At 39.4% G+C, this 27,882-nt stretch overlaps 1 protein-coding gene and 2 non-coding genes across 3 annotated transcripts; 1 reads left to right on the top strand and 2 right to left on the bottom strand.

Annotated features, from left to right (window-relative positions):
* Positions 1 to 115: 115 nt before the first annotated feature.
* Positions 116 to 27,882, bottom strand: LOC141665237 (uncharacterized). Its single transcript, XM_074471213.1, has 14 exons — positions 27,843 to 27,882; positions 27,694 to 27,755; positions 27,334 to 27,384; positions 25,925 to 25,985; positions 25,817 to 25,825; positions 25,595 to 25,731; positions 25,467 to 25,496; positions 2,627 to 2,667; positions 2,016 to 2,313; positions 1,724 to 1,910; positions 1,171 to 1,632; positions 801 to 1,053; positions 515 to 677; positions 116 to 424 (listed from the first exon to the last, which is right to left on the bottom strand). The coding sequence occupies exons 1-14, from the start codon at positions 27,880 to 27,882 to the stop codon at positions 116 to 118; spliced, it is 2,103 nt and encodes a 700-aa protein (XP_074327314.1).
* LOC141670221 (small nucleolar RNA R71) lies at positions 4,891 to 4,997 on the bottom strand. Its single transcript, XR_012554462.1, has one exon. It is a non-coding gene; the product is annotated as a small nucleolar RNA R71 (small nucleolar RNA).
* LOC141669414 (small nucleolar RNA R71) lies at positions 20,563 to 20,669 on the top strand. The gene has a single exon (XR_012553700.1). It is a non-coding gene; the product is annotated as a small nucleolar RNA R71 (small nucleolar RNA).

Here is a 27,882-nt window from a genome sequence, read left to right as displayed (position 1 = left end):
ATACCCTAAGTCCGTGGTTCCCAACATGAACATCATATAAACGCCCAAAAACTGTACCACATTCACGAATCTTCCACCTATTTTGATCCTGTTTCCAAGTAAAATTCTGAGGAAACTAATGATATGTAAACTGTCTTGCCTCTGGTATGTTTTTATTTGCCTGAAACCATCCTTCCAATTTGCTAAATCTCTTTTTATCCTTCTCCGCAACATCTTGAAGATTTTCATGTTGCTTAAAAGACACACTCTTTTCGCCTTCCAAATGCACTGGAAAATGCTCAACAGTAGGAAAACGATGATGTATGTCAAATCCTAAAAGACGCCAGGCAGCTTCCGAAGCACATATGTAACGACCATCAAGGAATTTTTTTATTTCATCATTTGACTTTGGTTTTGAAGATGAAGTGCTTGCTTCATTTCCTTGCTGTTTTTTCCTGAGAATCATGGTAGCCGTATCGTGACCTTTCAAGCAGTATTTAAATAAATACTTCAAAGATCACGAACTGTTACAAACCTCCAAATTAATATGACAGTGGAAACGAACTAATAAATCCCTATTATAAGGAACCACGTATTGGTTATCAAGGTCCACTCCTTTCTTTGTCACAGTCAATCCTGTGCGTTGTCTACGATATACAGGAAAACCACAATCATCAAAAAATGTATGAGCATTAAACCTGCATAAGGAAAAAAAGGATGGTTATCATATTGCTACATTTATGTTGTTAAATCTTGGTATAAAAAACACAGGCTTATTAAACATATACCAATGCAAATGCCAAATATGAAAAAATCAACACCTTTTAGGAAAATAGCGACCACAATTCCCCTTAACCATGCAAGGAGAGTAGGAGTAATCTTTTCCACATGGCCTATGAATCATGTGACTGTTGACAACATTAAAACCAATAGGATCATGATATTTATCTGGTATTTCAGCCGAGATTAACTGATTAATGTCATCAACATTTTGTGGGCGATCTCTCGGGTGCAACCATATTAACATGTGACAGTGAGGAAGACCGCGCTTTTGGAATTCAATTACATGTATTACTACAAAAGAAAGAAACAGTGATATATTTATTTACGACTTTAAAAGGTATAAACAATATGTAATAAACTAAGATTTTATAATTATAAGGAAGAAACTAAATCATAAGAGTGCATTACTGCCTCCTATGCATTTTCCAAAATAATTCTTGTTTTTGATAAGGTCCAGCAACTGGTCAAGTTTTAACTTGAAAACTCTTGCTGTCACATCAGGTTTGTCAGCAACATCTATTACAGGGAAAAATTTCATCATACTCTTAATCTCAGGCCATTGTGTGTTACACGTCATTGTTAGAAATAGGGATGGATGACCGATGGTATGACAAATAGCTAATGAATCTTTGAAGTATTGATTCATACATCTTTGCGAACCAGTGTGAATTACAGGAAGGATAACATTCTTGCCTTTTGTAGATGGATTTGTATCACCTTTTGATACCGAATCACGAATAGATTTATAAAGATCAGACCTTATTATATTCTGATGAGCTCGAATCCAGTCCAGTCTATATTGCTCAACTGCTGAAAAGGCATCTACCACAAATTGTTGCCATAAACGACCGCCAAGATGAAGATTCATGCCTGTTATAGTAAATATAAAGTTAGCGCTGAAGATATAATTCTGAGCACAACCCTAATATATTATGCATCAGAAGATAGTGGTTAAAAGTACCTTCTTCTGGGCATATCATTAACTTATAAGCATAATATTCTCGCATTATGATAGTAGTCCTGTGCTGAGTCTCATCTGGATGTAGATCACTTACATTCTCATCCGGCACTTTAGGCTTCTTGTTGTGAAGGGGAATATCTAGATGAAAACCATAATCACCATAAGGAAAAAGCAACGGATATTGAAGCTACATAAAGTGCTTGCAGGTTACATATATTCTTTTCAGATACATCTGCTTTGTTTGAAAAAAAATATCTCTGAATGGGCAAGTATCATCGCTATCTCCAACTACCAAGGTTGCCACCTCATTTGAAGGTCCAACCTGGTTTTTCCTGCCAGAGGCTGACTTAGATGAAACCAAAAGCAAACTAAAGTCGTCTGTTTTACCAAGATTAATACGATCACGCGCATAACGAAAACCTTCTGCCAATTGATTATTTTCGTCAAGCATCTTTAACAACCCTTCTACAATATCTGGATCAAGCACTTCCGAGCTAGGTACTGCATTCATGCGATTTTCTATTTCATTTTCAGTGTCATACACATATAGTTGGCAGAATTTTGCTGGTTGACCATCCTTGGGTTTGAGGCTTCCAATTAGATGATAGTTTTAAGCATTAAGTTTAAAACAGTATGGCCTCCTCCATTGTTAATTTTACGGTCTATTTTGCCACCAATTGAGGTGAACTTAAATAGGGAATTATATGTTCTTATGTTGAGCCTGAAGTGATCAAATTTTTCACCTCTAGATAGCAAATAAGCAAGGAAGGGAGGAGGACATTTTTCAGCAGGAAGCTTAACTTGACCATCTTTGCAACACATTGTAAAAGTTGGTGTGCTATTCTTCGATGATTTATTGTTCCGTTCTTCATTCCATATTCGTGCGTTACACTTCTGACATACCTTAGATGGAGGCCCGAGGTCCATGTATCCCATCCATAAATCTGATAATAAAAATTAATATAAAGATAAAAATGTCATAGTTTCATAAATTATATTTCCTTTGTGATGTAGTTCAAATATTTATGCTACCTGGGAAATATTGATTATTGTCTTTGATAAATGGCATTTTATACCACTTATAATGTCTTATAATGGCTTGAATTGATGTCTTGAAATCAAGTATTTTGTGTATTTGATGTGTTTTTCTAGTGTTTGTGCATTTTAGGGTATTAATTGCATTTTTGGAGAGATTTCATCAATAATAAGCCTTGGCATATGTTTGGCAATGCAAGCGGGAAGATAGTAGCATATTGCAGCGAAGAAACGGGAGAAAAACAGAGCAGTTTCCAGTAGGGAGCTGAGCGCTCGCTCAGCTCTGCTGAGCGACCGCTCAGTAAGCTGAGCGCCCGCTCAGGAATGCTGAGCGGCCGCTCAGGGACGAAAAATAAGAATAATTATTTTGGACTCCTAGTTCTGTTTAACTTACAACTTCTGAGTTAGCTGGGTATTATGGGACTCCTATATAATTAGTTTTCAGAGACGTTTCACAAAGGTTGGATCGTAGTATTAATCGAAGAGCGAGGAAATAAAGAAGAAGACCATTTTAGCACACCGCAACGAAGAGGAAGCATATTTTCTTGTGATTATTTATTTCGTTGTAACGTTGGATGTTAGTTTTCTTTACTTTGAACCTATTTACTCTTGTGACGTACTCTGGTTTAATATAAGTAGTTTTAGTTATTATTCTTGTGTGTTATTATCATGTTTTCATATGAACCCATGATGACGATGAGTGCTATCATGGGCTAATCGTGATCATGGGGTCGTAACAGATTTACTATGGAATTCTTTAGTTAGTTGTTTAATACCTTAGTGTGTGATTATTATATGATATCTAGTATTGGTCGTGCTTATTCGTCTTATGTGCGTCGCGAACATATAAGATAGGGTGTTAATCTCTTGTGAAGCGACGGTGGATCTTGAGATTTAGAACTTGCCATGCTAGCATAGGTTCGTGTACGAGTATACATGATTAGTGGGTAACTCTAACCGTTTTATTCGCCCTATGTAATCAAAAGGAATAACTTGTACTTAAATCGTTATGTTGTCAATTTCTGTAGACATATAGGGACTCAACATAATTGATGCATATTCAACTTCTATCTTAATTGTGGATGTTTGGTAGAATGGTATTGGTACAATGAAAGTTGGCTTTTATCAGTTTCGTGTTGTTCGATTAATATCATCACCGTTGCATGCTAAGGGTAATAACAATGACTATTGACGGAAGTAGTAATGAAGTTGTGATCTCATGAGTGTTTTAATATTATTAATTCAAGTGTTAATTAAGTGCTTAATTCTAGTAGTTAATTCTAGTTGATAATTAGTTAATCAAATCTAAGTGTTATTGTTTTAACATTGAGAAGTAATCATACATTGGTGAGTGAGTGTAATTGAACATAATTAATCTGAGTCTCTGTGGGAATGAACTAGAAAGTATTCTATATTACTTGCGAACGCGTATACTTGCGTGTATTATTAGTGCGTGTTTTCGCCCTAACAAGTTTTTGGCGCCGCTGCCGGGGACTCGGCGTTTTTGTTTAGTTTATGTACTTACCATCATTGGTCATTAGAAATCAGTGATTAAGACGTGTTACTTATTGTTTTCAGTTGTGTTTTAGGTACTTTAGCGAGCGTTTATGCAAACACGTTCTCGTACTCGCAAGAGGACTTTAGATACGGCTGAGGAGACAGACGAAGTTCTTGATATTCCGAAGAAGATAGATTTTGAAGATTCGGATTCAGGAAGTGAGCAGAAAGAGCCAGTAATTATGGGTGATCGTATTGTTCCGGCAGATCCAGCTCTTATGGACTTTTCTCGGCCTAAAATTGATGACATTCAGTCTAGCATCATGCACCCGGCTATTGAGGCCAATAACTTTGAAATCAAGCCGGGCACTATTCAGATGGTGCAGAATTCTGTTTCTTTTGGAGGTGCTGCGACTGAAGACCCCAACATGCACATAAGGAATTTTATCGAGATCTATAGTACTTTCAAATATAATGGTGTGACTGATGAGGCTATCAAGCTGAGGCTTTTCCCATTCTCACTGAGGGATAAAACTAAGGACTTGTTACATTTTGAACCAGTTGGGTCTATCACTACTTGGCAAGATCTTGCGCAAAAGTTTCTGGTGAAGTTTTATCCAATGGCGAAGACTGCGGCTATGAGGAGTGCTTTTACTCATTTTGCACAGCAACCTATAGAATCTATGTGCGAAGCTTGGGAGCGCTACAAGGAGATGTTGAGAAAGTGTCCACATCATGGAATGCCTGATTGGATGGTGATCACTAGTTTCTATAATGGTTTGGGGGCCCAATTTAGGCCCATGCTCGATACAGCAGCTGGAGGCGCCTTGTGGTCCAAAAGCTATACGGAGGCTTATAATCTTATTGAGACTATGGCTGCAAATGAGCATCAAAACCCGACTCAAAGGATGATCCCTGGGAAGGTAGCGGGTATTTTGGAAGTTGATGCAGCTACAGCTATTGCAGCGCAGCTCCAAGCGCTGCCTATGAAGGTCGATTCTCTAGCCACTTATGGAGTCAATCAGATAGCTATGGTCTGTGAGCTTTGTGAAGGTTCTCATGCTACGAATCAGTGTTCTCTTGTTAATGAATCTGTTCAGTATGTGAACAATTATCAGCGACCGCAGCAGCCTGTACCAGCTACTTATCATCCTAACAACAGAAATCATCCAAATTTCAGCTGGAGTAATAATCAGAATGCTATTCAGCAACCATATCAGCAAGGCATAAGTAAATAGTTCAATCCACCTGGATTCCAGCAACCACAACATTATGCTCAAAGGCAATCATATCCTCAACAAGGAGGTGCAGCTCCACCCTCTAGTGCTGATTTTGAGGAACTTAAGCTATTGTGCAAAAGTCAGGCGGTCTCTATCAAGACCTTGGAAAATCAAATCGGTCAAATAGCCAATGCAGTGCTTAATCATCAACCTGGCACACTTCCCAGTGATACTGAAGTGCCAGGCAGGAAGGAAGCTAAAGAGCAAGTCAAGGCTATTATCTTAAGGTTTGGAAAAGTTGCTGATGCTGAAAAAGCAAAAGAAGGAGAAGCTGAAGTTGGTGATGAAGAAGCTAAGCAAAAGGAGAAAGCGGCTACTGTTGAGTCGGGTACCTTCCTAGGGATGTTCTCTATCAAGGAAGACTACTGTTGAACACACTCTTCCCGAGGGTAATACAGGGGAGAAACTACTCTATCCTCCACCATCTTTCCCTAAGAGATTGCAACAACAAAAGCTGGATAAGCAGTTCGGTAAGTTTTTGGAGGTGTTCAAGAAACTTCACATCAACATACCTTTCGCTGAGGCTCTGGAGCAAATGCCTAGTTATGCGAAATTTATGAAGAGTATTCTTTCAAGGAAGGTGAAACTGGATGATCTTGAGACCGTTGCTTTAACGGAAGAATGCAGTGCTGTGCTGTAACAAAAGTTACCTCCAAAGCTTAAAGATCCAGGTAGCTTCACCATTCCTTGCACCATTAGCAAGTTGTCTTTTGACAAGTGCCTCTGTGATTTGGGAGCAAGTATCAATCTGATGTCGTTGTCGATCTTCAAAAAATTGAATTTACCTGATCCAAAGCCCACCTACATGTCTCTATAATTGGCTGATCGTTCTATTACATACCCACAAGGCATAGTGGAGGATGTGCTAGTAAAGGTGGATAAGCTCTTCTTTCCTGCAGACTTTGTTATTCTGGATTTCGAGGAAGATAAGAAGATTCCCATAATCTTGGGGAGACCTTTCTTGGCTACAGGCCGTACCTTGATAGATGTGCAGAAAGGTGAACTTACCATGAGGGTGCAGGATCAGGATGTGACATTCAATGTATTCAAAGCAATGAAATTCCCTATAGAAGATGAGGAGTGCTTAAAAGTGGATTTGATTGATTCTGCGGTTACTTTAGAACTTGATCATATGCTAATGTTTGATGCATTAGAAAAGGCCTTGATGGGGGATTTTGACAGTGATGATGAGGATGGAAATGAGCAACTACAATGTCTAAATGCTTCTCCTTGGAGGCGAAAGCTAGACATGCTATTTGAATCTCTTGATACTTCTGACCTCAAAAATGCTGAAGGAAAGCTCAAACCATCTATTGAGGAAGCACCTATCTTGGAGCTTAAAACATGGCCTGAACACTTGAGGTATGCTTTTTTAGGTGATGCATCTACTTTACCTGTTATTATTGCATCTGACCTTTCAGGTAGTGAGGAGGACAAGCTCTTAAGGATTTTAAGAGAATTCAAATCGGCTATCGGATGGACTATATCAGACATCAAGGGGATCAGCCCTTCATATTGCATGCATAAAATTCTGCTAGAGGAGGGTAGTAAGCTGACTGTTGAGCAACAATGCAGACTTCATCCTATCATGAAAGAAGTGGTGAAGAAAGAAATTCTGAAGTGGCTGGATGCATGAATCATTTATCCTATTTCTGACAGTTCTTGGGTGAGCCCCGTGAAATGTGTACCTAAGAAAGGAGGTATTACTGTGGTAGCAAATGAGAAGAACGAGCTCATCCCCACTCGAACAGTCACAGGATGGAGGGTATGCATGGACTACAGAATGTTGAACAAGGCCACGAGGAAGGATCACTTCCCTCTCCCATTTATTGATCAGAAGCTTGACAGATTGGCCGGTCATGAGTATTATTGTCTTCTGGATGGTTATTCGGGGTATAATCAGATATGTATTGCACCAGAGGATCAAGAAAAGACTACCTTCACTTGTCCATTTGGCACGTTTGCTTTTCGCAGAGTTTCGTTTGGCTTATGTGGCGCACCGGCCACTTTTCAGAGATGTATGATGGTTATATTCTCTGATATAATTGGAAATAATGTCGAGGTATTCATGGACGACTTCTCCGTCTTTGGACATTCGTATGATGAATGTTTGAATAATCTTCGTGCAGTACTCAAAAGGTGTGTGGAAACTAATTTGGTGCTCAATTGGGAAAAATGTCACTTTATGGTGCGTGAAGGCATTATTCTTGGGCATAAGGTCTCTAGCAAGGGTCTTGAGGTGGACAAAGCCAAGGTGGGAGTCATTGAAAATCTTCCACCACCTATTTCTGTGAAAGGAATCCGTAGTTTTCTTGGTCATGGGGGTTTTTATCGGCTAATCATCAAAGACTTTTCAAAAATATCTAAGCCATTGTGCAACTTGCTTGAGAAGGATGTGCCTTTCAAATTTGATAATGAATGCTTGATGGCATTCGAGACTCTCAAGAAGAGTTTGATAACTGCACCAGTTATTACAGCACCTGACTGGACAGAGCCTTTTGAGATGATGTGTGATGCCAGTGATTATGCGGTGGGCGCAGTTCCTGGGCAGCGCAAGAATAATCTCTTTCATGTGGTCTACTATGCTAGCAAGACCTTAAATGGAGCTCAAATGAACTACACCACTACTGAGAAGGAGCTCTTGGCTATAGTCTTTGGTTTCAAAAAATTTCGATCTTATTTGCTTGGGACAAAGGTGACAGTGTTCACTGATCATGCAGTCATTCGCTATTTGGTTTCCAAGAAGGATTCGAAGCCTAGACTCATTCGTTGGGTGCTCTTGCTACAGGAATTTGAGTTAGAGATCAAGGATCGAAAAGGTACTGAGAATCAAGTAGTTGACCATCTCTCTAGATTGGAGAATCCCGAGTCTACTTCACATGATAAAACATTGATCAACGAATCTTTTTCGGATGAGCAGTTGTTCGCAGTTCAGGAGGAAGAGCCATGGTTTACAGATATTGTGAATTATCTTGTCAGCAATATAATGCCTCCTAATTTGAATACAGCTCAAAAGAAGAAGTTTCTCCATGAGGTGAAGTGGTATATGTGGGATGAACCGTATTTGTTTAGACAGGGAGCTAACCAGATCATCAGGAGATGTATCCCATTCTGTGAGACAGAGGGGATATTACGAGACTGCCACTCCACAGTTTATGGTGGACACTATGGTGGTGAGAAGATGACAGCTCATATTCTGCAAGCAGGTTTTTTCTGGCCTACTTTGTTTAAGGATGCTCATCAGTTCGTTTTAAGGTGTGATCGTTGCCAAAGAGTGGGAAATCTTACGAGAAAGGATGAGATGCCGTTAAATGTGATGCTTGAAGTCGAGGTCTTTGATGTTTGGGGAATCGATTTCATGGGGCCATTTGTCTCATCCTGCAATAATCAGTACATCTTGCTGGCAGTCGATTATATCTCAAAATGGGTAGAAGTCAAAGCTCTGCCAACGAATGATGCAAAGGTAGTGTTGAATTTTCTTTATAAACAGATTTTCACAAGGTTTGGAACGCCACGAGTAATCATAAGTGATGAAGGGTCGCATTTCTGCAACCGTAAGTTCACTTCTATGATGCAGCGCTACAATGTGAATCATCGTGTTGCTACTGCCTATCATCCGTAAATGAATGGTCAAGCGGAAGTGTCTAATAGAGAGATCAAGCGCATTTTAGAGAAGGTTGTTTGTCCGTCAAGGAAGGATTGGTCTTTAAAGCTCAATGAAGCTGTTTGGGCTTACAGAACAGCATATAAAACTCCACTTGGGATGTCCCCGTTTCAACTTGTGTATGGTAAGGGATGTCATTTACCTGCGGAGCTTGAGCATAAGGCCTATTGGGCGTTGAAGAAGTTGAACCTGGATCTAGATGCAGCTGGAAAGAAGCGAATGCTTCAGCTAAATGAACTGGATGAATTTCGACTCCAAGCGTATGAGAACAACAAAATGTACAAGGAAAAAGTGAAAATGTGGCACGATAGGAAGCTATATCCTAAGTCATTTGTGCCGGGGCAGCAAGTTCTTTTATTCAACTCTCGTCTCCGACTTTTTCCTGGAAAGTTGAAATCAAGGTGGTCTGGACCTTTTATTGTCAAAACTGTGTTTCCACATGGAGCGGTGGAGATTTTTGAGAATGATTAGGACCAAGCATTCAAGGTTAATGGTTAGCGTTTGAAGCATTACTATGGGGACACGGAAAACCGAGAAGTGGTTAGTGCCGTTTTGTTGTCAACTTGATTAAGGTACGCTACGTCAAGCTAATGACGAAAATGAAGCGCTTCCTGGGAGGCAATCCATGATTTGTTGTTACAGGAACCCTTAGAAGTTAGTAACATATCCAAAACCACAAAAATATCTAAAAAATAGGGCAAAGGAAATTTTTTTCCAGAAGACCCCTGAGCGCCCGCTCAGCTTTGCTGAGCGACCGCTCAGCAAAGCTGAGCGGGGGGGTGGGGCGACTGGAATTTTTTTTTTAAGCTTTATAAAAATCCAAAAAAATCTGAAAAATAAAAAAAACAAAACACACCCCCATTACCCACGACCTATTTCCCCATTATCCCATATTTTTAACCCTCAAACCCACTCCTAATCAAATTTTACCCTAATCTATACCCTATATATGCATACACCTATTCCATTTACTCCCCATACACTTTCAAACCTTAAACTCTCTCCCATATTCAAAAACACAAATCTTAAACACTTTTTCTCAGTTTTGATGGCACCCAAGAGATCCAGAACTATAAATAGCAGCAGCACTGTCCCTACTGCTGATTCTTCGAGGGGTACTGCTGCGAGACCTTGGTTGTTTGATAGGGATGCTGAGGAGGAGTATACTAGGCTTCTAGGTAAGCCGATTTTGAAGGAGAGGGGGTTCTTACCATCGGGGAGGGATGGTGAGTTGTTGCCTATGATTGCTGAGAAGGGTTGGATTGCTTTCTGTGAGTCTCCTGAAGCAGTTCCGATGAGCGTTGTTCGCGAGTTCTATGTGAACGCAAAAGCTGAAAAGAATGGGTATTCTGTTGTGAGGGGGATGACGGTGGATTATCACCGTGCGGCGATTCGCCGTGTGATTGGGCAGCGACAGAGGAAGCCCACGGAGGAGAATTGGAATGAGAAGACTGCTGAGGATTTTGACTTGGATTTGATTTGTGCTACTCTCTATAGGCCGAGCATAGTTTGGACTTTCAAGACTGGGACTAACGAGTATCGCCATTTTCCGGCGATTGCGATGAATAGGTATGTCCGTGCATGGAATGCTTTTATTTATGCTAATATTCTGCCTACTTCACATGCAGATGAGGTCACAGTTGAGAGAGCACAGTTGTTATGGGGAATTTTGAATGAAGAGTACTATGTGTACCTTGGTGAGTTCATCTACCAAGGAATTCTAAAGTTTTTGAGGGGAGCTAAGCACATGAACATCCCTTATACATCCACGGTTACAAAGCTTTGCTGAGCAGTGGGGGTTCAGTGGCCGTCTCACGAGCAGTTGCCGGCCGCTCCTATTGACTCCGAGACTCTGCATGCGATGCAGGAGTGGACTGGTGGAGAGCCCGAGGAGCATAGGCTGGGTTATCATCTTCCAGGAGGGCGTCCAGCACGAGGTGCTACCATGGCGAGGCCAAGGCGAGATGAGGCTGGTTCTTCTAGAGCTCAGGAGGGTGCTGGGATGACTGATGCCCAGTATAGGAGGCTGTCGAGGAGGATGGATACTATGTACGAGTTGCAGAGCAGGTTTGCTCAGGAGCTCACCCTTGCGCTTGAGACTGCTTTTAGAGGCCTTGGAGCTGACATCCAGTGGCCAGTTTTTGGTGAAGACTCTGCATATCCGCCTCCTGATACTCCACCCTCTGAGGGTGATGATGATGATGATCTCTCCGAGTAGGTATACCCTGTGTTCCTTTATACTACCTTCAGTGGGGATAGTGAAGATTTTAAGTTTGGGGGTGGTAGTTAAGGAATATTTTGTGTGTGTGTCATATAGTTACATATTCATGATAGTTTAGCTCATATAATTGCATATTTTTGTGTTTGGGCGAAAACACGCACTAATATTCACGCAAGTATACGCGTTCGCAAGTAATATAGAATACTTTCTAGTTCGTTCCCTCAGAGACTCAGACTAAGTTATTGTCTAATTAAACTCACTCACCAATGTATGATTACTTCTCAATGTTAAGATAACACTTAAAATTGTTGATTAAATATTAACTATAATTAACTACTTAATTAACCACTTAACTAACACTTCAAATTATCAATAATAAAACACTCATGAGATCACAACTTCATTATTACTTCCTTCTATAGCCATTGTTATTACCTTTAGCATGTGACAGTGATGATATTAATCGAATAACACGAAACTGATAAAAGCCAACTTTCATTGTACTAATACCATTCTACCAAGCATCCACAATTAAGATAGAAGTTGAATAGTCATCAATTATGTTGAGTTCCTATATGTCTACAGAAATTGACAACACAACGATTTAAGCACAAGTTATTCCTTTTGATTACATAGGGCAAATAAAACTGTTAGAGTTACCCACTAATCATGCACAACGTACATGAATCTATGCTAGCATGGCAAGTTCTAAATCTCTAGATCCACCGTCGCTTCACAAGAGATTAACACCCTATCTTATATGTTCGCGACGCACATAAGACGAATACGCGCAACCAATACTAGATATCATGCAATCATCACACACTAAAGTATTAAACAATTAACTAAAGAATTCCATAATAAATCTGTTGAAACCCCATGATCACGATTAGCCCATAATAGAACTTATCGCCATCATGGGTTCATATGAAATCATGATACACAAACACAAGAAAATAATAACTAAACTAATTATATTAAAACAGAGTACGTCACAAGAGTAAATAAGTCAAAGCAAGAAAACTAGCATCCAACGTTACAACGAAACAAGAATCACAAGAATATATGCTTCCTCTTCGTTGCGGTGTGCTAAATCGGTCTTCTTCCTTATCTCCTTTGCTTCTTGCGTAAAACACAATCTAAAACATAATCTCCTTAATACTTTTTTTTATGAAAACGTCTCAAATCTACCTATATAATAGTCCCATAAAACTCAGATTACATAGAAGTTGGAAGCCACACAGAAGTAGAAGTCTGAAATAATTCAGCTTTTTCCCCGACCTTGCGCGGCCGCTCAGCATTTCTGCGCGGGCGCGCAGGCTGCTGCGCGACCGCTCAGCATTGCTGCGCGGGCGCGCAGGACCCTACTGGAAAATTTCCAAGCTTGCTCTGTTTCTTCGCCGTAATCTGCCCATTCCTTTCCTCTCGCAATGGTGAACACATGCCAATGCTTATTCTTGATGATTCCTCCCCCGAAATGCAACTAATACCCTGAAATGCATAAACACTAGAAAAATGCATTAAATACACAAAATACTTGATTTCAAGACACCAATTTAAGCCATTTTAAGACGTTCTAAGTGGTATAAAATGCCACTTATCACACCCCCAAACTTAAATCGATGCTTGTCCTCAAGCGTCACAGACTCAAAACAAATAAAAATATGCATGAATGCAATCTATATGAAAATGCAACGATCCCCCTTACTATAATTAACCAACCAAATTGTCACATCTCAACGAATGCAGTTAGACATTTAAAGATCAATAAACTCATGCAACCGGACAAACAGCCAGAAACGTGGTGTGTGCAAATACTTAACAGATATGCTTCGGAACTAGACCAATTACTTATGACTAGACTATCCTCAAGGCAATCCTACGATTATACAAAGAATAAAAATTCTAGGCACAAAGTGATATACAACACTACAAGAACTCTGGAGCTTACTACGGAATTGTGCTTTTTATTTACAACTCAAATGCTTATTTGACCGTGCAATGAGTGAGGTCCACAAAAGACTTATACAATGGTATCCATGTAACGAGCGTTAGGTTAGCGGATCCCAGACTCTAAAAGCCTTAGGTCACTAGGCACAAAGTCCCCTACGAACTTAATAACTCGAATACCAAAGAGCCCACTCTTGATCAATTATGCAATTTTTTTTTTAACTTCTGAGCAAGTGCGTTTCGCTCCATCTTACTCATCCCTAGACTACTCGCAACATAAGCGAGCCGGCTACTAGCCATTTGACGTCTAGCCACAACTAGCAACAACTTCCATATATTTTTTTTCTCCATGAAAAATTTTCTTTTTCATGTTTTTATCACTAAGAACCTATAATCGAATTCTAAGCATAATAAATAGATTGACCTTGAAAACAACCAAATCATAACAACAATCTAGCCCTTACGCATTCTTTAAGACTTAGTGGACTTACAATTGTTTCTAGCATGCATATCGACCTACACAACTTAATATCACTTTAATGCTATCACTACACTCGCATCAATATCACAATTCAGTCGATAAATCATTGCAAAAGGGATCATAGTAAATGCATGAGCTACATGACATTCATAAAAAAAACTATATGGCATAAATTATGCAACTATATGAACTAACTATCATGAATATGCAACTAAATGACACACACACAGTATTCCTTTAACTACCACCCCCAAACTAAAAATCTTCACTGTCCTCAGTGAAAGTAGTAGAAAGGAACACAGGGTATACCTACTCGGAGTCATCATCATCATCACCCTCAGCGGGTGGAGTATTAGGCGGCGGGTATGCAGAGTCCTCACCAAAAACTGGCCACTGGATATCAGCTCCAAGGCCTCGAAAAGCAGTCCCTAACGCAAGGGTGAGCTCCTGAGCAAACCTACTCTGCGTCTCATATATGGCATCCATCCGCCGTGAAAGCCTCCTATACTGGGCATCACCCATTCCAGCACCCTCCTGAGCTCTCGACGAACCAGCCTCACCATGCCCTGGCCTGGCCATAGTAGCACCTCGTGGTGGACGCCCTCTTGGAAGACGATAACCCAGCCCATGCTCCTCAGGCTCACCACCGGTCCACTCCTGCATCCCATTCAGAGTACCAGAATATATCGGAGCTGCTGGCAACTGCAACTGCTCATGAGCCGGCCAGTTCACTCCCACTGCTCGGCATAGCTTCGTAACCGTGGATGCATAAGGGATGTTCATATGCTTTGCTCCCCTCAAAAACTTCAGAATTCCTTGGTAGATAAACTCACCAAGATCCACATAGTATTCCTCATTCAGAATTCCCCACAACAGCTATGCTCTCTCAACTGTGACCTCGTGTGCATGTGAAGAAGGCAAAATATTAGCACATATAAATGCATTCCATGCACGGGCATACCTGTTCATGGCGATCGCCGGAAATTGACGATACTCATTATTGGCTGGACTGCGGTTCCAAACTATGCCCGGTCGACAGAGAGTTGCACAAATCAAATCCAAGTCAAAATCCTCAGCAGTCTTTTCATTCCAGTTCTCCTCCTCGGGCTTCCTCTCTCGCTGTCCAATCACACGGCGAATCGCCGCAGGATGATAATCAACCGTCAGCCCACGGACTACAGAAAACCCATTCTTTTCAGCCTTCGCGTTCGCGTAGAACTCGCGAACAACGCTCATCGGTACTGCTTCGGGTGACTCACAAAAAGCTATCCACCCCTTCTCTGCAATCATGGGCAACAACTCACCATCCCTCCCTGATGGTAAATACCCCCTCTCCTTCAGAATCGGCTTCCCCAACAGCCTAGTGTACTCCTCCTCCGCAGCTCTGTCAGTTAAACGAGGCCTTGCAGCAGTGCCCCTCGAAGAATCAGCAGTAGGAACTGTGCTGCTGCTGTCAATAGTGCGTGCTCTCTTGGGTGCCATTGATTCGTGAATAGAAGTGTGTAAGAACTGATTTTTGATGTTTATGAGAGGGTTTAAGTGTAGGAAGTTTTGTGGGAGATATGTAGGATAGGTGTATGTATATATAGGGTATGGATTAGATTAGGGTTTGGGAATTAAGGGTTAAAATGATGGGGTAGTGGGAACAATTTATGGGTTTATGGGCTAAAACTGTTTTTTGTGTATTTGTTTTTTTTTTTTTTTTTTTCTGAACTGCAAAAAATTTTCTGGAACTCGACCCCTGCGCGGCCGCTCAGCATTTCTGCGCGGACACGCAGCAAGCTGCGCGGCCGCTCAGCATAGCTGCGCGGGCGCGCAGAGGGTCTCTGGAATTTTTTTTTTCAGCCCCTGTTTTCTGATTTTTTTGTGTTTTTGGATAGGTTATTAACTTCTAAGGGTTCCTGTAACAACAATTCATGGGTTGCCTCCCACGCAGCGCTTCTTTTTCGTCATTAACTTGACGTTCCGTACCTTTCTCAAGTAGTCAACAAAATGGCACTAACCACCTCTCGGTTTGCCATGTCCCCATAGTAGTGCTTCAACCGCTGACCGTTAACCTTGAATGCTTGGTCCGAATCATTCTCAAAAATTTCCACCGCTCCATGTGGAAACACAGTTTTGACAATAAAAGGTCCAGACCACCTTGATTTCAACTTCCCAGGAAAAAGTTGGAGCCGAGAGTTGAATAAAAGAACTTGTTGCCCTGGCACAAATAACTTTGGATGTAGCTTCCTATCGTGCCACCTCTTCACCTTTTCCTTATACATTTTGTTATTCTCGTACGCTTGAAGTCGAAATTCATCAAGTTCATTAAGCTGAAGCATTCTTTTCTTACCAGCTGCATCTAAATCCAGGTTCAATTTCTTCAATGCCCAGTAGGCCTTATGCTCAAGCTCCGCCGGTAGATGACATCCCTTACCGTACACCAACTGAAACGGTGACATCCCAAGTGGAGTTTTGTATGCTGTTCTGTAAGCCCAAACAGCTTCATCGAGCTTTAAAGACCAATCCTTCCTTGACGGACAAACAACCTTCTCTAGAATGCGCTTTATCTCTCTGTTAGACACTTCCGCTTGACCATTTGTTTGCGGATGATAGGCAGTAGCTACTCGATGATTCACATTATAACGCTGCATCATAGAAGTGAACTTACGGTTGCAAAAGTGCGATCCTTCATCACTTATGATTACCCGAGGCGTTCCAAACCTTGTGAAAATTTGCTTATGAAGAAAATTTAGTACTACCTTTGCATCATTTGTCGGTAAAGCTTTAACTTCGACCCATTTTGAGACATAATCGACTGCCAGCAAGATGTACTGATTATTGCAAGATGAGATAAAAGGCCCCATGAAATCGATTCCTCACACATCAAAGACCTCGACTTCAAGCATCACATTTAATGGCATCTCATCCTTCCTTGACAAATTTCCCACTCTTTGGCAACGATCACACCTTAAAACAAACTGATGAGCATCCTTGAACAAAGTAGGCCAGAAAAAACCTGCTTGCAGAATACGAGCTGCCGTCTTCTCACCTCCATAGTGTCCACCATAAACCGTGGAATGGCAGTCTCGTAATATCCCCTCCGTCTCACAGAACGGGATACATCTCCTGATGATCTGGTCAGCTCCCTGTCTAAACAAATATGGTTCATCCCACATATACCACTTCACCTCATGCAGAAACTTCTTCTTTTGCGCGGATGTCAAATTAAGAGGCATTATATTGCTGACAAGATAGTTTACAATATCTGCAAACCATGGTTCTTCCTCCTGAATTGCAAACAACTGCTCATCCGGAAAAGATTCATTGATTAACGTCCTATCTTGTGAAGTAGAATCGGGATTCTCCAACCTAGAGAGATGGTCAGCTACTTGATTCTCGGTACCTTTTCTATCTTTGATCTCTAACTCAAATTCCTGAAGTAAAAGTACCCAACGAATGAGTCTCGGCTTCGAATCCTTCTTAGAAACCAGATAGCGAATAGCTGCATGATCAGTGAATACTGTTACTTTCGTACCAAGCAGATAAGATCGAAATTTCTCAAAGCCAAAGACTATAGCCAAAAGCTCCTTCTCAGTAGTGGTGTAGTTCAATTGGGCACCATTTAAAGTCTTACTCGCATAGTAGACCACATGGAAGAGATTTTTCTTGCGCTGTCCCAGAACTGCACCTACCGCATAATCACTCGCATCACACATCATCTCAAACGGTTCTGTCCAATCTGGTGCTGTAATAACTGGTACAGTGATCAAACTCTTCTTGAGAGTCTCGAATGCTGCCAAACATTCATCATCAAATTTGAAAGGCACATCTTTCTCAAGCAAATTGCACAATGGCTTAGATATCTTTGAAAAGTCCTTGATGAATCGCCGATAAAAACCCGCATGACCAAGAAAACTACGGATTCCTTTCACAGAATTGGGTGGGGGAAGATTTTCAATGACTCCCACCTTGGCCTTGTCCACCTCCAGACCCTTGCTAGAGACCTTATGCCCAAGGATAATGCCTTCACGCACCATAAAATGACATTTCTCCCAATTAAGCACCAAATTAGTTTCCACGCATCTTTTGAGTACGGCGCGCAGATTATTCAAACATTCATCATATGAGTGTCCAAAGACGGAGAAGTCATCCATGAACACTTCGACGTTATTTGCAATCATGTCAGAGAATATAGCCATCATACATCTCTGAAAGGTGGCCGGGGCGCCACATAACCCAAACAAAACTCTACGAAAAGCAAATGTGCCAAATGGACAAGTGAAGGTAGTCTTTTCCTGATCCTCTGGTGCAATACAAATCTGATTATACCCGGAATAACCATCCAGAAGACAAAAATACTCATGTCCCGCCAATCTATCAAGCATTTGATCAATAAATGAAAGAGGAAAGTGATCCTTTCTTGTGGCTTTGTTCAATTTCCTATAATCCATGCATACTCTCCATCCTGTAACTGTTCGAGTAGGGATGAGCTCATTCTTTTCATTTGCGACCACAGTGATACCTCCTTTCTTAGGAACACATTGTACGGGGCTCACCCACGAGCTGTCAGAAATAGGATAAATGATGCCTGCATCTAGCCATTTCAGAATTTCTTTCTTCACCACCTCCTTCATGATGGGATTCAGTCTTCATTGCTGTTCCACAGTTGGCTTACTACCTTCCTCTAGCAGAATTTTATGCATACAATATGAAGGACTTATCCCCTTGATGTCTGCTATGGTCCATCCTATAGCCGATTTGAATTCTCTCAAAATTCTTAAGAGCTTGTCTTCCTCACTACCTGAAAGGTCAGCTGAAATAATAACAGGTAACGTAGATGAATCACCTAAAAAAGCATACCTCAAGTGTTCAGGTAATGGTTTGAGCTCTAAGGTAGGTGCCTCCTCTATTGATGGTTTGAGCTTCCCTTCAGCGTTCTTGAGGTCAGAAGTACCAAGAGATTCAAATGGTATGTCCAGCTTTCGCTTCCAGGGAGAAGCGTTCAGATATTGTAATTGCTCGTTGCAATCTTCATCATCACTGTCAAATTCCCCCACTAAGGCCTTTTCCAATGCATCAGACATTAGCATGTGCTCGAGTTCCGAAGTAACTGCGGAATCAATCACATCCACTTTTAAGCACTCCTCATCTTCTGTAGGGAATTTCATTGCCTTGAATACGTTGAAGGTCACATCCTGATCTTGGACCCGCATAGTAAGTTCCCCTTTTTGCACATCTATCAAGGTACGACCAGTAGCCAAGAAAGGTCTCCCCAAGATTATGGGAATCTTCTTATCTTCCTCAAAATCCAGAATAACAAAATCTTCTGGAAAGAAGAGCTTATCCACCTTGACGAGCACATCCTCAACTATGCCCCTTGGGTAAGTAATGGAACGGTCCGCCAATTGTAGCGACATGTATGTGGGTTTTGGATCAGGCAGATCCAGCTTTTTAAAGATCGACAAGGGCATCAGATTAATGCTTGCTCCCAAATCACAAAGGCACTTGTCAAAAGTTAGATTGCCAATGGTGCAAGGAATGGTGAAGCTTCCTGGATCTTTCAGTTTTGGTGGTAACTTTTGTTGCAGAACCGCGCTGCATTCTTCCGTGAGAGCAACGGTTTCAAGGTCATCCAGTTTCACCTTCCTTGAAAGAATAGTCTTCATAAACTTCGCATAACTAGGCATTTGTTCCAGAGCCTCAGCGAAAGGTATATAGATGTGAAGTTTCTTGAACACCTCCAGAAACTTCCCGAACTGTCTATCTAGCTTTTGTTGCTCCAATCTCTTAGGAAAAGGTGGTGGAGGATAGAGCTGTTTCTCCCCTGTATTAGCCTCAGGCAGAGTGTGTTCAACAGTAGTCTTCTTTGGTTCCGCCACTTTCTCCTTTTGCTTAGATTCTTCATCTCTAACTTCAGCTTCGACTTCTTTTGCCTTTTCAGCATCAGCTACTTTTCCAGACCTTAAGGTAATAGCCTTGACTTGCTCTTTAGCTTCCTTCCTGCCTGGTACTTCCGTGTCACTGGGAAGAGTGCCAGGTTGATGATTGAGCACTGCATTGGCTAATTGACCGATTTGATTTTCCAAGGTCTTGATAGAAACCGCCTGACTCTTGCATATCAGCTTAAGTTCCTCAAAATCAGCACTAGTAGGTGCAGCTGCACTTCCCTGTTGAGGATATGATTGCCTTGTAGCATACTGCTGTGGTTGCTGGAATCCAGGTGGGTTAAACTGTTTACTTACTCCTTGCTGATATGTTGGCTGAATAGCATTCTGATTATTCCCCCAGCTGAAATTTGGATGATTTCTGTTATTAGGATGATAGGTCGCTGGCACAGGCTGCTGTTGTCGCGGATAATTATTCACATACTGAACAGATTCGTTGACAAGAGAACACTGATCCGTAGCATGAGAACCTGCACAAAGCTCACAAACCATAGCTATTTGATTAACTCCATACGTAGCCAGAGAATCAACCTTCATTGATAGTGCTTGGAGGTGGGCTGCAATAGCGGTGGCTGCATCAACTTCCAGAATACCTGCGACCTTGCCTGACGTCATCCTCTGAGTTGGGTTTTGATGCTCATTTGCAGCCATTGTCTCTATAAGATTATACGCCTCAGTATAGCTTTTAGCCCATAAGGCTCCTCCAGCTGCTGCATCGAGCATGGGCCGAGATTGGGCCCCCAAACCATTATAAAAACCAGTGATTACCATCCAATCCGGCATTCCATGATGTGGACATTTTCTCAACATTTCCTTGTAGCGTTCCCAAGCCTCGCACATAGATTCTGTAGGTTGCTGCGCAAACTGAGTAAGAGCACTCCTCATAGCAGCAGTCTTTGCCATTGGATAAAACTTCACCAGAAACTTTTGCGCAAGATCTTGCCACGTAGTGATGGACCCAGCTGGTTCAGAATGTAACCAGTCTTTAGCCTTATCCCTCAGTGAGAATGGGAAAAGCCTCAACTTGATAGCCTCATCAGTCACGCCATTATACTTAAAAGTGCTGCATATCTCGACAAAATTTCTTATGTGCATGTTGGGGTCTTTAGTTGCCGCTCCTCCAAAAGAAACAGAATTCTGCACCATCTGAATAGTGCCCGGCTTGATTTCAAAGGTGTTAGCTTGAATAGCCGGATGAAGGATGCTTGACTGAATATCATCAATTTTAGGCCGAGAAAAATCCATAAGAGCTGGATCAGCTTGAACAATACGATCTCCCATGTTTACTGGTTCTTTCTGCTCAGCGCCTGAATCTGAATCCTCAAAATCTAACTTCTCCGGAATATCAAGAACTGCGTTTGTCTCCTCAGTTGTATCTAAAGTCCTCTTGCGAGCACGAGAACGAGTTTGCATAAACGCTTGCTAAAGTACCTGAAACACAACCGAAAAGAGTAAGTAACTACTACGTCCTAATCACTGAGTCCTAATGACCAATGATGGTAAGTACATAAACTAAACAAATACGCCGAGTCCCCGGCAGCGGCGCCAAAAACTTGTTAGGGCGAAAACACGCACTAATATTCACGCAAGTATACGCGTTCGCAAGTAATATAGAATACTTTCTAGTTCGTTCCCTCAGAGACTCAGACTAAGTTATTGTCTAATTAAACTCACTCACCAATGTATGATTACTTCTCAATGTTAAGATAACACTTAAAATTGTTGATTAAATATTAACTATAATTAACTACTTAATTAACCACTTAACTAACACTTCAAATTATCAATAATAAAACACTCATGAGATCACAACTTCATTATTACTTCCTTCTATAGCCATTGTTATTACCTTTAGCATGTGACAGTGATAATATTAATCGAATAACACGAAACTGATAAAAGCCAACTTTCATTGTACTAATACCATTCTACCAAGCATCCACAATTAAGATAGAAGTTGAATAGTCATCAATTATGTTGAGTTCCTATATGTCTACAGAAATTGACAACACAACGATTTAAGCACAAGTTATTCCTTTTGATTACATAGGGCAAATAAAACTGTTAGAGTTACCCACTAATCATGCACAACGTACATGAACCTATGCTAGCATGGCAAGTTCTAAATCTCTAGATCCACCGTCGCTTCACAAGAGATTAACACCCTATCTTATATGTTCGCGACACACATAAGACGAATACGCGCAACCAATACTAGATATCATACAATCATCACACACTAAAGTATTAAACAATTAACTAAAGAATTCCATAATAAATCCGTTGAAATCCCATGATCACGATTAGCCCATAATAGAACTTATCGCCATCATGGGTTCATATGAAATCATGATAAACAAACACAAGAAAATAATAACTAAACTAATTATATTAAAACAGAGTACGTCACAAGAGTAAATAAGTCAAAGCAAGAAAACTAGCATCCAACGTTACAACGAAACAAGAATCACAAGAATATATGCTTCCTCTTCGTTGCGGTGTGCTAAATCGGTCTTCTTCCTTATCTCCTTCGCTTCTTGCGTAAAACACAATCTAAAACATAATCTCCTTAATACTTTTTTTTATGAAAACGTCTCAAATCTACCTATATAATAGTCCCATAAAACTCAGATTACATAGAAGTTGGAAGCCACACAGAAGTAGAAGTCTGAAATAATTCAGCTTTTTCCTCGACCTTGCGCGGCCGCTCAGCATTTCTGCGCGCTGAGCGGCCGCGCAGGCTGCTGCGCGGCCGCTCAGCATTGCTGCGCGGGCGCGCAGGACCCTACTGGAAAAATTCCAAGCTTGCTCTGTTTCTTCGCCGTAATCTGCCCATTCCTTTCCTCTCGCAATGGTGAACACATGCCAAGGCTTATTCTTGATGATTCCTCCCCCGAAATGCAACTAATACCCTGAAATGCATAAACACTAGAAAAACGCATTAAATACACAAAATACTTGATTTCAAGACTCCAATTTAAGCCATTTTAAGACGTTCTAAGTGGTATAAAATGCCACTTATCATTTTGCCATATAGTTTTTTTATTATTTATAGATTTATTTATCATGTCATGTTGCTCATGCATATACCATGATCCCTTTTACGTTGATTTACCAATTGATTTATGATGTTGATGCGAGTGTAGTGATAGCGTTAAAGTGATGTTGAGTCTTGTAGGTTGACATGCATGCTGGAAACACTTGTAATTTCACTAAGTCTTAGAGAATGCTTAGGGACTAGATTGTTGTTATGGTTTGATGGTTTTCGAGGTTAATTTATTGATTATGCTTAGAATTTAAAATAGGTTCTTAGTGATAAAAGGCATGAAAAGAAAAATTGGAGTAAAAAGTGGAATTCATTGCTAATTGTGGCTAGGCGTCAAATGGCTAGTAGCCGGCTCGTATTTTTATGCGAGTAGTCTAGGGTTGAGCAAGATGGAGCGAAGCGCACTTGCTCAGAAATTATAAAAAAAAATAAATAATAAAAAAAGAGAAAAAAAATAGAAAAAAAGAAGAAAAGAAAAGAAAAAAATAGAGAGTTAATGCATAATTGATCACGAGTGGGCTCTTTGGTATTCGAGTTATTAAGTTCTTAGGGGAATTTGTGCCTAGTGACCTAAGGCTTTTATAGTCTGGGATCCACTAACCTAACGCTCGCTACATGGATGTCATTGTATAAGTCTTTTGTGGACCTCACTCATTGCACGGTCAAATAAGCATTTGTTGTTATGAATAAAAAGCACGATTCCAGAATAAGCTCCAGAAATCTTGAATTGTTATAAGTCATTTTGTGCCTAGAATTTTATTCTTCGTATAATCATGTGATTACCTTGAGGATAGTCGAGTTATAGTAATTGATCTAGTTTCGAAGAATATCTGTTAAGCATCTGCACACACCACGTTTCTGGCTATATGTTAGTTTGCATGGTTTGATTGATCTTTATTCACCTAATTGCATTTGTTGGGATGTCATAAGTTGGTTGGTTTGGTCGTAGTAAGGGGGATCGCTGCATTTCATATAGATTACATTCATGCATATTTTTGTTTTGTTTTTGAGTCTATGACGCTTGAGGACAAACATCGATTTAAGTTTGGGGGTGTGATAAGTGGCATTTTATACCACTTAGAACGTCTTATAATGGCTTGAATTGATGTCTTGAAATCAAGTATTTTGTGTATTTGATGCATTTTTCTAGTGTTTGTGCATTTAAGGGTATTAATTGCATTTTTGGAGAGATTTCATTAATAATAAGCCCTGGCATGTGTTTGGCAATGCAAGCGGGAAGATAGGAGCAGATTGCAGCGAAGAAACTGGAGAAAAACAGAGCAGTTTCCAGTAGGGAGCTGAGCGCCCGCTCAGTTCTGCTGAGCGACTGCTCAGGAAGCTGAGCGCCCGCTCAGGAATGCTGAGCGGCCGCTCAGGGACGGAAAATTAGAATAATTATTTTGGACTCCTAGTTCTGTTTAACTTCCAACTTCTGAGTTAGCTGGGTATTATGAGACTCCTATATAAGTAGTTTTCAGAGACGTTTCACAAAGGTTGGATCGTAGTATTAATCGAAGAGCGAGGAGATAAGGAAGAAGACCGTTTTAGCATACCGCAACGAAGAGGAAGCATATTTTCTTGTGATTTTTTATTTCGTTGTAACGTTGGATGCTAGTTTTCTTTACTTTGAACCTATTTACTCTTGTGACGTACTCTGGTTTAATATAAGTAGTTTTAGTTATTATTATTGTGTGTTATTATCATGTTTTCATATGAACCCATGATGACGATGAGTGCTATCATGGGTTAATCGTGATCATGGGGTCGTAACGGATTTACTATGGAATTCTTTAGTTAGTTGTTTAATACCTTAGTGTGTGATGATTGTATGATATCTAGTATTGGGTGTGCTTATTCATCTTATGTGCGTCGCGAACATATAAGATAGGGTGTTAATCTCTTGTGAAGCGATGGTGGATCTTGAGATTTGGAACTTGCCATGCTACCATAGGTTCGTGTACGAGTATACATGATTAGTGGGTAACTCTAACCGTTTTATTCGCCCTGTGTAATCAAAAGGAATAACTTGTGCTTAAATCGTTATGTTGTCAATTTCTGTAGACATATAGGGACTCAACATAATTGATGCCTATTCAACTTTTATCTTAATTGTGGATGTTTGGTAGAATGGTATTGGTACAATGAAAGTTGGCTTTTATCATTTTCGTGTTGTTTGATTAATATCATCACCGTTGCATGCTAAGTGTAATAACAATGACTATTGAAGGAAGTAGTAATGAAGTTGTGATCTCATGAGTGTTTTAATATTGTTAATTCAAGTGTTAATTAAGTGCTTAATTCTAGTAGGTAATTATAGTTGATAATTAGTTAATCAAATCTAAGTATTATTGTTTTAACATTGAGAAGTAATCATACATTGGTGAGTGAGTGTAATTGAACATAATTAGTCTGAGTCTATGTGGGAACGAACTAGAAAGTATGCTATATTACTTGCGAACGCGTATACTTGCGTGTATTATTATCGCATGTTTTCGCCCTAACAGTCTTCTTCATCATCGGATAAGTACTCACCTCTATGAGTTGTACTATGATAATATTAAAGAAATAGATTAGTGGTCATCTAAATAGGATAATCATTGAGGTTTGATTGTAATGAGTGGTTATCAGTTTGAACATACCTTCAGCGTCTGAGTCATCTGCATTATCATCTGAAAAAAATAATATATAGAAATATAATTTTTTCTGGTAAATACAAAATGACTTATTGTCTAAAAAACTGACTGAAATCCGTCTTAATATATTTTACCAGAAATATATTGCTCATAGTCCGGCATGTGTCAATTTGTATCTCAGCAGCGTCGTTGAATGCTTCAAACAAATTCCTTTTACCAGATGCAGAAGAACCGTCATTTGCTCTAGGCGTTCTTATTGAATCATTGTTATCTGAAATTGATATTAGAGAATGCTATTCTAATTTAAATCATAAACATGTACGAAGCTATATAGGCTCACAAAGACGGGGACATACCGTGTGAAGCTGGAAACCAAACTTAGTATAAATAATAGAAAACATCAGTTCAAAGTTGCAATACTTTTTAATATTGTGTGATGTTGACAAATGAGTATGTCGGAATACCTGGCCTTTTGACACCAATTTGCTCAGGCTCTGGAATATGAACTGTTACACGTCTCTTACGCTGATTTTTTTTAGCTTGTGAAGGAGTTTACAGCATGCGATGATCAAGTTGTGCCTGATTTATGTTCAAATTTGGCTTCTGATGCATTTGTATACATGTGTCTGTGAACAAATTTTAACAAATCAGTATCTCCCTGTAAACATGTGTCTGTGAACAAATTTTAACAAATCAGTATCTCCCTGTAATAATATAAATTAGTATCTCATTGAACTTTAATTTATTTTAAAAATATTTTAAATCATACAATTTCATTTATATATTTTGTTATTAATTTATAATTAATTCAATTTAGATAGGTGTTGATATTTTGTTTATATTTCATTTTGTATCGTTCACTTTTTCAGTCAATAAATATTATTTACACAGTTTTTTCAGTTTATAAATATTGTTTAAGTTTTTTTCAGTTAATCAATATTTTTTCACATATATGTTTTTCTACATATATTGATTAAACATGTGAACTCGAAATCAATTTTTGTCAATTACTCCTCTAACTGTATTTCTGTATATAAATTTCAAATATAAAAAATTAGTTCAATATTACTAGGCGTCGCCTTACGGCGACCCCTCGCAGTTTAAAATTTGGAAAATTAAAAAAATGTAAATACTTAATATGAGTTATTTTAAACCGTTGAATTGAAAACTGCAATGTTACATTTCTATATATATTGCTTAAACATATGAATTTGAAATTAATTTGTGTCGATTACTCTCTAACTGTATTTCTATATATATAACTTAAATATAAAAAAAATTAGTTCTATATTACTCGGCATCGCATTACGACGACACCTCGTAGTTTAAAATTTGGAAAATTAAAAAATGAAAGTACTCAATATAAGTTATTTTAAAATAGTTGAATTGAAAACTACAATGTTACATTTCTACATATATTGTTTACACATGTGAATTTGAAATTAATTTTTGTCAATTACTCTCTAACTGTATTACTATATATATAACTTAAATATAAAAAAATAGTGCAATATTACTCGGCGTCGCCTTATGGCGACACCTCGCAGTTTAGAATTTTGAAAATTAAAAGATATAAATACTAATATAAGTTATTTTAAAACTGTTGAATTGAAAACCATAATATTTTACCTGAATACATATACAAAACATATAAATTAGTGCATTAAAACAAAAGTCATTATTCTGCTAAAGGAAATTTTTTATTCAAAAGTAAATTAATATTATTGCGACGCCTCGTCGTTTAAACATTATACAATTAAAATATATTTTTATCAGCACAGATCCATATTAATGCTCTATAATTTGCAAAATAATTCTCCAGTTTTCTAAAAGATTTGTTGGAAGTCTCTTGAACAGTAGATGTCATGAAAACCACAAATTGATTCCAAATAGCTAATGGCAAGATTGCAAGCATATGTGTGTTCTGCAAATGTTTTTAAAAAAAGTTAACTAAAAATATAGATATGAAACAATATACTATTCGTATTCACATCCTGATTCTAATCCTAATGCTGAATTTGCCACAATATTCTATGTGAATTGTAATCATGGAGAATATAATTGAGAGTTAAGATTGTAATCACATCCTCATTCTAATCCTGATACTGACAAACCCTGATTCATATCTTGTTGCATAAGAAATCAGGATTTCTCAACATCAAGATTAGAATCAGGATGTTAATATGTAGAGTATGCTCCAATAGATGTGAGAAATGTGATTGTTCGCTCGAACCTTCAATGTCCAAGCTACTTGAGTAACATCCAGAGCGGACAAATGATGATGGTCGTCCATATCTGCATGCAAGAAGATGAGAAGCTTAATAAATTACTATAGAACTTCAATGTATATTTGAGAAAATAAAAAATGTGTACCTCTATTACCTTCTTTTAATGTTTGAGTATAGGTTGAGAGCCCAGACAT

The sequence above is a fragment of the Apium graveolens genome, chromosome 6 (genome assembly GCF_009905375.1).
Source record: "Apium graveolens cultivar Ventura chromosome 6, ASM990537v1, whole genome shotgun sequence".
NCBI classification, from domain to species: domain Eukaryota; kingdom Viridiplantae; phylum Streptophyta; class Magnoliopsida; order Apiales; family Apiaceae; genus Apium; species Apium graveolens.
Note: the sequence above shows the minus strand (reverse complement) of the source record. Positions and strands in the feature narration are given on the sequence as shown.